This window comes from Plodia interpunctella, chromosome 25 (genome assembly GCF_027563975.2).
Source record: "Plodia interpunctella isolate USDA-ARS_2022_Savannah chromosome 25, ilPloInte3.2, whole genome shotgun sequence".
Taxonomy (NCBI): Eukaryota; Metazoa; Arthropoda; class Insecta; order Lepidoptera; family Pyralidae; genus Plodia; species Plodia interpunctella.
Window position 1 is genome coordinate 4,980,729 of NC_071318.1, and position 11,244 is coordinate 4,991,972.

At 33.7% G+C, this 11,244-nt stretch overlaps 1 protein-coding gene across 5 annotated transcripts in view; it reads right to left on the minus strand.

Moving 5' to 3' along the window:
• The window catches only part of Myb (Myb oncogene-like), a 43,112-nt gene extending 33,648 nt beyond the window's left edge, over positions 1-9,464 (minus strand). For 3 of the 5 annotated variants that reach the window (XM_053764082.2, XM_053764078.2, XM_053764077.2), the window contains exons 1-2: positions 9,264-9,464; positions 6,906-7,019 (exon numbers count right to left, since the gene is read on the minus strand). In XM_053764082.2, coding sequence (XP_053620057.1) covers positions 6,906-7,019; positions 9,264-9,286 — 137 coding nt within the window. In that variant the 5' untranslated portion in view covers positions 9,287-9,464. Of the gene's footprint in view, positions 1-5,716; positions 6,073-6,905; positions 7,020-9,019; positions 9,190-9,263 lie in introns of those variants that run through there. The other 2 variants (XM_053764079.2, XM_053764080.2) reach the window with 2 other exon arrangements.
• Between the last annotated feature and the right edge of the window lie 1,780 nt (positions 9,465-11,244).

Below are 11,244 nucleotides of genomic sequence, written 5' to 3' on the forward strand. Positions count from 1 at the left end.
TCATAAGACCTATCGGTCATTCCAGGTAGCTATAGAGAGATGAAGTACTGAGAAACTTAAAAGCCCTTTAAGGGTAGCAAGAAATAGCGCAGAATAGGAAAAAGTAGAAAATTCTAATTAAGAGGCCTCTGTTTCTAGAATTATCTACTCTTGATGATCCTCTTTAGATTGTAAATCCAGTGAAGTACAAAAACCCAAAATCCAAACCAAAGTTTAATATAACAAGATGATCTGCTAGCTAACCATTTGTTTCACCTATCCGAAGTTATAACTATGACAGATGGCTAACCTAATACTAGTCTATTACAAACACAGACGTTTTGAAATAACATTATTTCAGCTGCAATCTAATACAAACTATCCAGTCCCGTAAAATCGATTACAAATACGCCTTCCATATGTTAGTCGGAAACAATTCAAATCGATAATAATTCAAAACCCTCATGTCGGAACCCTTCATAAGTAAAGGTGAAGTTAACATTAAAATTGTCTAGAACATGTGGGTTCAAGATACGAATGTTTGAACACTTATGGCCCGCATAGCAGTAGGTAAAGATGTTACATTGTATTTTTATATCATTTTATTGTGGCAAATGATTTTTTTTTATTATTATTCGCGCTTTTCTTTATCTTCTCAATATTCCTTCTGATGGATGGTGATTCCTTCTAGTACTCTGCAATAGGCTCGAAGTCTTTATTGCTTTATTATTATATTCTTTATAGCCAAAATTAAAATTTCAAAAGCTATTTACTACATCAAATTTGTTTTGTTGTACCAAGCTTGATAAATAGGAGGAAGTCTGATATGAACTAAGCCCCTATAGTGATTGTAAGTACTTAACTGTTGTAACAGGAAACATGTATATAAAGTACATGGCTTTGCAAGTTCTTTGCTACAGAAGATACATGTATTTCCATCCTTATATTGTTTTATCGCTTGATATTAAGTATTTGTTCACGCGAATATATTGTGAGTATTTATCATCAACCACTAGATCAACAAAAATAATAAAAATGGTATCAACTGTTAATGAATGAAAAGGTGAACATACGAGAAAATCAAATATTTTGTTTATTTTTTATGACCAATATTATTGTCTTAGCTAAGGAATCATAAAAATGCCTCAACATATTACATTTTCAAGAAATGTCTGACTCATGATAGTAAATAAAAACCCCATTTGAATATATACGATTGTGCTATCTCCGGTGCATATTTAAGTTCGTAGGGTTCGCATCGGCACGCGTCGACACAGTCGCGCAACTCCTACGCATCGGTTGGGATCTATATTCATCCTTTGTGAACTTAAGATCAGCTGATTCTGATTGGTTGTGAAAGTTATACGCATACTTTTAAATAGTTACACGGTAAATTATAGTTTTAACGCCATTTCTTGCATAGTTTGCGACCGGTCAAATCCAATCCAATCCACTGTGGAGCTTTAAAAAATTGGCTTATTTCAACTTAGTACTTCTTTGAATGCACTCTTGCACAGCTCTTTGAATAGATATTTACCAGAACTTGAGACATGTTAACTAGTTACATAAGAATCAAGTAAATAAATATATTTAACACTTGGAAGAATGAAAACGGTTAGAATCGTATAAGTACAACTTTAATACGATGATAAGATTTATGTCAAATAGGGAGGGAAACATTCCAATAAAAAATATCGACACGACAACGTCAAGCCCCGATCTCTTTCGCCAAAAAATCGTATAGAACACTGATGAACTTTGACATGGATACAAGACCGACCTATGTACCTTATTCAAAATCGAAAGGGCATATTGCAAATCTGTCTCGCTCCAACAAAAGAACTAGGCTGAAACTTTTGTTCGGAGACGAATTCAGAAAATAATAGGCTCCCCCAATTTCTTAAGTCCCCTTGCAAAGTATTACAATATTTCTTCTACAGAGCAAACAGCTGGTCTATTGAATGCCTTTTGTTGAATGGAAAAAAAAATGCCGTCCTTTGAACCACGTGGTCGGAAATTCGACTGGTTCCTTCATAGATAATTCCCTGATAAATATTATTATCTGACTCGGTCGTCGATACATCAAACTTTGCGCAATGTGATTGTATGACATTCACCTTATTCTAAACCGGGATATTTGCACATGGATTTGTGATTCGGGAACAGAACATTGAACTTTTCAAATTTGTGATTTTTTCTTTATTATTTCATAGTATTCTGCGCTCTTGTCCTTTTCTAATAACTGATTTATGAATCCTTTTTTTTAACTTTCACATGTCACTTGTTCGCTTGTATGTTGAATAATGTCATGTCATATACTTAATAATCTATTGATTGATATTTATGTGAATGAAAAAATACCGCAAAGAAACAACCAATTTCCTTCAACATTACGTGTAACAAAGTAAACATCTAAAATGTCAACATTGCTATACATTTACAACCACCTCATAAAAAAGGGAGTTATTAAAGATACTAGTTGCAGCAGTTGCACTCGTGTGAAAGTGCCGTCCTGCACTCACCCCAATTACATTGGTATTCATAGAAGAGTCGATGTTAGATAAGGATGGGGAGACTATCGATATTAACGATAAACTTATCGTAGATACCGAACACTGAATAGTTCGCTTCGCTGGAATAACCACGAATGACAAAACAAAATACGTTTAAAATGTTCTTGTTTAAAATGCTTTCAAATTAAGAAAATAAACGTGTATTGGTTCTATAGGTGTATTTTCATTATTATACATTACATTTATTTATTTTATCATTGAGAAGACACATGTATATCTCACTTCACAATCGACAAAAAAAATTGCTAAACTTTATTTCCAACATATAGGGGGAAATATCGATATCGCGGGGCCATCACTGGGTAGCACCTTGCCAGCCATCTGCCGACGCACATGAAATAATTAAGGCATTGGGGGTACCACCCTCTGTCGTGGTCGTTTACCCCCAGGTAAAGAGGGGTGGCGTGGTCAATGTACTTGCATTATTGTTCATCAAGTATTCTCTCACGGTTAAGTTTTTATTGTCATCTTATGGTCGACTTGATAGCGCATGTAAACAATTTATTGGTGATATGGTAATCTTGAAAAAACTATGATGGGAAAGAAATTAAAAATCACATTTCAAGTGGATAACTTAAGTACTTACATCTCACAAATGGTCAGAGAAAAATCTTGCTGGAAAAGTTTATCTTCGATTTTTATTTGTATAACCTGCCTTAAGACTATGTAATGTACTAACAAAATACCAAATTCTTTATATTTTTACAGGCAAAAATCAGAAAATTAAGAAAGATGTTATAAAAAACATAACAAAAAATAAGCCCAAATATCTAGACTTAATTTTTAATTTACATACTTAATCAGAATAATATCAATAGGCTCGTTTATCATTCGGTTAACATGACTCAGAGCTAAATATATACTTTTTGTATCACTCATAAAAACAGTAACAAAAAAGCGAAGATAATATAATTCCTCTCGCGAATTACAGGATTCAAGGTTACGCTTGAGGCCTCATTTTTGAATGGAAGCTTCATGTCTCCATTCAACTGGCGTGCTTAGTGACTAGCGAATTCCTTCGCACCCACGCACGAAGGCTGTATAAGAAGTAAACACACATTTCATGCTTATCTAAAGTTGATTTGAATGACTTGACTGGTTGCTCAGGATAAGAATAGGGACGCCATAACAAAGTCAAAATATTTTTATTAAAAGGCAATATTCATAGCACTTTTAAATCATCATAATATCATGACTTGCAAACTATTTAAAGTCAGTAACGTATTCACCGAGAGCCTTATGTTGAAAATTTTGTTGAAGCTGGGAAGGGAAGGATAAAATCCTATTTAACTTTTGGACTAACTAGAATGCAACTAGTGTAATGTGTTAAGTGTTAGTTAACCCAATCTGGAATTAAGTTTACTCGCTTTTTACAGCGCATAATACATACATATTTTCACGTGGTAGATCATACAATGGCTAGAAAGTTTAAAAGCAGGCTAAAAATGGAAAAGGGGATCTCGAAATCGTCGACGGCTTACGTTTTAGTTACTTCGTATCTTCTATCATCAAACATGCAATTTCAAGTTCGAATATAGTAAGTAGAAATTAATTTTATCGACTATTATATTGTTAATCTGACCCATTACTAGTCGAGGCTATCTTTGATCATTTCTCATGCCGCTCTATAATAAATAGCTGCCCAGCCCTGATTGTAGATAACCTGGCGGCACGAGCAGGAGTCAAGAATTTTGGCAAGAATAACCTAAGAATTTTAGTACGTGAGACATTGGTGTCCGATCCAAGGTCTCGGAAAGCACGCAAGATTATCCGGACGAGTTCAAGGTCGCCGGAGGTCCGAATATTCAAATTTGCCGTTTGGTAATAGCAATAAGGATTTTGTAACTTGATGTTCAATTGTTAGATAGTTGACAATCAATGAACGAGTTTATCGTTTCGAAAAGCACGCCTTTCCGAAGTTGAACTTCTCATTATTACGATATTATAGGTATCCTTATATTAGAGAATTTTCGGCATTTTGAGTCGGAACCTAATAATTTATAGAAATAATTTTTAGCCATACATACCTAGGGGTATGTATGGCTAGAAATTCTTTCATATTTTAGGTACTTAGACTAAGTTAAATTATTTTACGTGAAATGGGAAATTGGTAGGCCACACGCGTGTGACACCGCTGGTGTTCAGGCACTGATAGGCTGTGGTGAATGTGGTGATCACTTATAACATCAGAGGGGCCGCATGCCACCTATATAAAAAATCATTGCAAATCTGGATCTTATGTCATTTTCAAGGAAATGTCATCAGAAAATCAGGGATCAAATCCACACCACCAAATCCAGTCTTCAAACTGTGCGTCGTCGTAGTCGTGTCGTGGTCGATAACAAGAAATAAGTAAATAAGAAAGTACCTAATAAAGGAAGGAACTCCACCAAGTGAACTCTTCACTGGCGTGTGGTACCTGTGGTTCCAGCTCTAGGATAGGACCACTCCATATCCTCCCTTAGATGTAGGTACGAGGCGACCAAGGATAAACAGGTATGAGAGAAAGAGCAAGCAATTTAAGGAGAATTCAGCCACTATTTTTGTTACCACTCTGTAAATGTAATGAATATACCTATATTTTTTCATTTCTTTTTCGATTTATAGGTGGCACGAGTTTTTCAGAATGTAACCCATATCATATCTTGCGAAAGTAATTACCTACCTACCTACCTTTTGTACCTACGTTTTGATTATTCTACACAACTATTCGATTTGCCCAAATAAAATAAATACCTATAGGTACCTATAGGTAATAGGTATTTACCTAGGTAAGTTTGAGACGTAGACTTGATGTTCCTACTAAGCCAGTAGTAGTCGGTTTATAAGTTAGGTACCTACCTACCTATAAATCGATGGTAGGTATACAGGTACTCCTACTCTGCTGCGCCCGGGTGGGGGTGCCGTGGGAATAGCGTTATAAACGATGCAATATTTGAGAAAATACGGAAAATATCCCGTAGTCGGCTGTAGGTAACATTGTAACAAATTTAAAAAAAAAAAACAAAAATATTACTTGCATAGTAAATTAAGAGCTTTAAATCATAGGGTTTCAGCATATGGAAATTACGTAAAATTCATGGTCAATATGAATAAATACGACCGTGGAGAGTGAGTGCATAAACTGCATTCAGAAATGTGGGTAACAATAAAATAAAACTCACTTTCTGCGGCTGTTAGCACCGGCGTTCGAATTTTCACTCGAAAACGTGAAGGACTCGCCAAAAATCCGATATTGCAATTCGTCCCCATCATCGATTTGATATTGCATCTCTCACAACTGTTGCAGGGCGCGATGACGTATCAAAACACCCCTATTTCTATTAATCATTATGCATTTTTAACAAAATCACTCCATTACAATCACCGACGTGAAATAACCTCAAACTTTTCCCGCGAGAATGAAAAGAAATCGCATAGACTAAAGAATTACTTTTTTATTTTATATTTTTTAAATAATCATCATAACACCAAGGAATCACGGTCGTATCGCGCGCGGAGCCGGACTGACTAAACGAGGTTTTGAGCAGGCGAATCGAAGTTTTACCTCGCCTCCCCGACCCCCTTCGAAGTTGCTTTGCTATTCAATGAGTAGTACATAAGTTAGGTAGGTACCTTTAACTACAAATAAAATAATAAAATGCATTTTATTGCATGCATTTAACTACTATCAGGCAGGTGGAGTGGTTTTATTTGTAAAAAGAAAAATATATTTCTGCTAATTAAAACGTAGTATCTAGTTAGGTAGGTACATACCTAAAGCAACCTAGGACAAACCTAAAAGCTTTCTTTGACAGAATTAAAAATTATATGGTTATATACTACACTAGCTTTTGCCCGCGGCTTCACCTGTGTGAATTTCCCACGGGACCAGTTATTTTTCCGTACCTAAACGTACTCTACCCTATATCCTTCGCCGTACTTCAAACTAACAAACTTATTTTCACATTTATACCTAATATTAGTTGGGATTACATGCCTATTTCGATGTACCTATATTTGTATTAGACATTACTAATATAAATTCAGCATATGTATAGGTACGTAACTTATATTTTCCAGCTGAGTGGGTATTTCAAAAAGTTAAGTGCAGGGTAGGAATTTCGAAAAGTTCACATTTTAATCGTTTTTAAATTGAAAGAAAGCAATCAACATAATATTAATATTATATTTTTTTTACAAAAAGACTTTTTTTAAACTTGAAAACCAGATGATGTAATGTAATAGGTATGTGAATATGTATATAAAATAATCTATATTTGATATTGTAGGTATACATATCAAACGTAAAGGAAATTTTGTTAGTAAGTAGTTAATTAAATTTTAAAAAGTACATATTAAGTAAGTACTCACTCTTGCTTCACAATGACGTAATCCTGATCAGCCTCTGAAGACAACTTGGCCTGCAATATCTTCAGTTTCTCTATCTGGATCTGTATGTATGACTTAGTTTCATCCTCCATTGCGCTGCGGAAGAAAATGTCAAAATATCAGGCATAAAATAAATCATTCAAGTGAGAATTTTTTATTTTTATGCATTTGTCTATTCGATTTTCACAAAAAAAAAATAATTTAAAAAAACTACAGTGTATCGAATTTTTTGTAAAACATATTTAGTATCCTAAAAACTTGCAATTAATGTTTCTTAATGTAGAACTAAACTAAATATGTATTGTGGGCGAAATGCTAGTAAAGATTGGGGATGCAATTTTGAAATAGAAAATGCATTTAGAATAAAATAACGTTCTCTTCTATAGCTAGCATACCTATAGGAAGTTTGGAAATTAAGTAAGAAAGGTCTGTATGTGTTCTGTATATAATAAATAAATATATAGGTATAAATGCCCAACCTAATGCGTGCCCAGATTTATAATAGGTATGGAATTCTAATGCACGTCTACATTCATGCGTTAGGTACCTACTATCGAATAATCCATAGCATTGAAATTATCGACCGTATCGATAATTCACTAAGTTTAAACTAAAATTCAATCGATAGTCACCGAATCGATCGGCGTCGGCGACACTAGCTCGGTAATTTATTTAAACATTGGTCGAGTTGAACGGTTGAACGGACGAGTTTGTTACAAATCATGCCAGTGCTTTGCAGCTTCGACATTTGATATGACAAAAACTGCCAGTATACAATTTTAATTTTCGGTGAACATTATGTTTGAGTAAATATATTTTGGACAATCCTGCAATGTTTTACCATTATTTTTCCAATGCATCACAATTTTGAGATATTTTATGTGAAAATACCAAATTTCAAAATTGGTTTCTAATCTAATCTATATATAACAAAATAATATTTGTTTATTCTATCAGCTATGTTAATTACGTATAAGTGTCAAAACTATAATTTAAATGGAATTTGTGTGACAGTAAGTTCGAAAACTCTGAACTCACTTTCATTCATTGTAATACTACAAATAGGTACCTACCTAAATATATTTATATTTCTACATTATTATCAAGTTCAACTGAACTTCACTAAGTTTAAATAGATGATTATACCTAACTAGGTATAATCATCTCGACCGATTCGAAATTATTCAATTAAAAGTATAGTGAGTTTTTTAAATCTTTATTTATTTTGGAGATATGTCAGTCCCATCGAATTAAAAGTTTGCGGTACATTACTAGTGATTATGTGTCTGAGTTGTATGCTGTATACCTAAAGATTTTTCATATATTTTACTCTAATTTTGAGTGACAAAATTAAAATTTAGGTAAATTTCATATTATTGTACCTACCTATATTTTTAATCATATTACATTGTAATAATAAGTTTTAAGTCTTGTAAAGTATAGAACTATATGGATAGGTACAATACAATCTCGAAATTTGAGAGAAACAAATATTTAAATTTATTTGATCGAAATACAAAACATCAACAAATTCAATGTTGTCACAGCATGTAGGTAGTCATTCACCCAAAGTGAAGAATCTTTACGATAGAGGACTGGCATGCTTTTGATTCACTCGCCCAGTGTGACCTTCCTTGTTTCAATAAAATTTTGTCTATTAATTCCTTTATTACGACTGTAATTCATCTACATTGTGTGGATATTGTGTGATATTTGCCAATTAACGTGCAACTATTCTCATAATAGCAAATGAAAAGGAATTGACGCGTTTGACCTCATTCTCGCGATAACAACAATCTTAGATAAAAATAACCTCTCGCGGCCATCGCGTAATGTCTAAACAACTCCCTGCTCTCTCAGAAAGTCTATGGAACATATGTTTAAAGTAAAAATGAATAGAAAATGTGCACTATTTACAACAACTTGTTTAGTCCGCGGCTACATGTTGCGCAACGTAATGGACGACGACATTGAACCTCGATATTGCACGATCGTTCTACAAAGAAAGCTAACGTGGATGTCGTGTTTCGAAAAGAACATTCATCTACTCTCGGTTTTTTTCTTATGACACCCTCAATAAACCTCAATAATATTACCTTTCAAAAATAGAATCCGTTATTATTCGAAGATCCAAATTCGAAGTAAATACGTTATTCCAACGGTATTGCAGGATTGAAACTTGTCCCTCTATTCACAACTTTACAACAAAATATGCATAAATAGAACATTAGAAATGATTGCACATTTATGCAAGTGAAATAGTAAAACGATTTTGATAACTAAGGAAATGCGTTCATGGAATTGCATTCGTAATGACAACATTATTGATCGACCACATACCTTGAGATCGCATTATTCGCCATAAAAACTGATCGTTTTGTAGAAATATTGTTAAATATATAATTCCTAATAATAAATAAGCTATTTAAATTAATTATCTACTTTGAATTGCACAATAAATTAGTAAAAATAAATAAAAACTTTTCAAGTCATATAACCACAAATTCGTTATTTTTCGTTACATTATCAAATGGCGAAGTTAACTTTCTCGCTCTTTCGTGGTTAATAATACCTAGTGGGAAGGAGATGAAAGATATTAGGTACCGTAAATAGAAAACCTATTTTCTTAGAGGCGCCATCTTGAGCGGAAATGACAGCAACACCTTGTCTTTGGTATTAAAAGTTGCCAGTTAATATATAATAAATACTACTATTTATCATTGATGATTTGTTTTAAACTTTAAATTATGATATTTAACAAAAATGTTGTGATTCCATATGATGGTACTTGGTATGATTAAACCAAACAAGCTGCCCGTCCCGGCTTCGTTCGGTTCGTGTTTTAATGTTTTTTAAATAAGTAGTTAGGAAAAAAGTCGGAAAACGAGGAAAAAAAAATGCCCTTTAACTTTTATAACACGGCCTCTGGCCGTGGAAATCGTGTTCCTTGTTTTTCTATTACCTATACATATATCTTTACATATTATAAAAATGTGCCTTGGACCGAGACCGGTGGAAGAATAAGGGAAGGGAAGAATGAGACCTTTGTCTAGCAGTGGGACAGGTCATCAAAAGGTTAAAAATAACGCGTTGTCACAGTTGCATTTGTGTATTTGTATGTACGCGGAAAAATTAAAAAAACGACCGGACGGATTTTTGCACGGTTTTCACATAGATATGAAGGTTACACCTAGTATAATTTATTATGGTTTTGCTCAAGCTTGCCAAGTGAAAACAGTATATTATAACAACATCTACTAGTAATAGGGCATATTACGCAAAGCTCAGCGCAGATGGTGCTACAGGTACAACTAGGGTTAGCAAACATTGCCAATGGAGGCAAAAATTCGCCAATTTTCAATATTATTGAAGATTACGACTAAAATATCTTCTTCGCAACCATGGTGCGAGTTTAAAAGAAGGATTTAGTGGATTATTGAATAGGCACACAAACACAAAAGTCAACACAAAGTGTTAAATATAAGACATCATTTGCTAAATAATTAAAGACCATTGTAAAACACAATACCTTTATTATAAATTATTGAACACTATTGATATCACATTGCACTACTTATTTTTGGAATTGGGATATGTAGATATATTATTTTCGACCACCACTTCTTCAATATAATTCATTAACTACTTCCAGTCAAAAACTATTCAAATCAAAAAGATAAACACAAAAACCGTCTATAGGGTTAACTTCATATACAACGACACATATTATTTGATTTTTAGCTTCACGTTTAGCAGCTCTTTGTCACTTTTGAACACTCTTTTAAGACTTCAATTTTAGACCATGAGAAAACTGAAGGGCGATTAACTGGTCCTGAAATTAATAACACCATTTTAGGTTATGTTCTGCATATTTGATCAACTGTGGTGATAAACTGATAAACTTGATTTTGACTGAAAGCCTTACCTGTATGAAGTCCATATTTTCATAAGTCGTCAGGTGTGTGAAGTGTTCCGAGCATATTTTTGACCATTTACTGGCTCGAAAATTTTGCAGCGTGTGGCGGTTTCCCATAGTTATCTTTTGGAAAACGATATTTACCAATATTTCGGCACCCGAATATACTACCTTGTACCTATAACTTTTCACAAAATTTTGCTTACATAATGAAATGATTAATAAAGTACACTAAAACAAAAGTTTTAATCGACTTAGCAAAAGGCGGCAAAGCTTTTGTGTACCTAACATACAGTCCTGTACTCTGGCGGGATAAATGCACAGTAATAGGTACTTCCTATTTACGTCGAAACCGCCGAGTTTGACGAACTGTTTGCAAATTGTGTATAGCATCTAGAAAGAAAG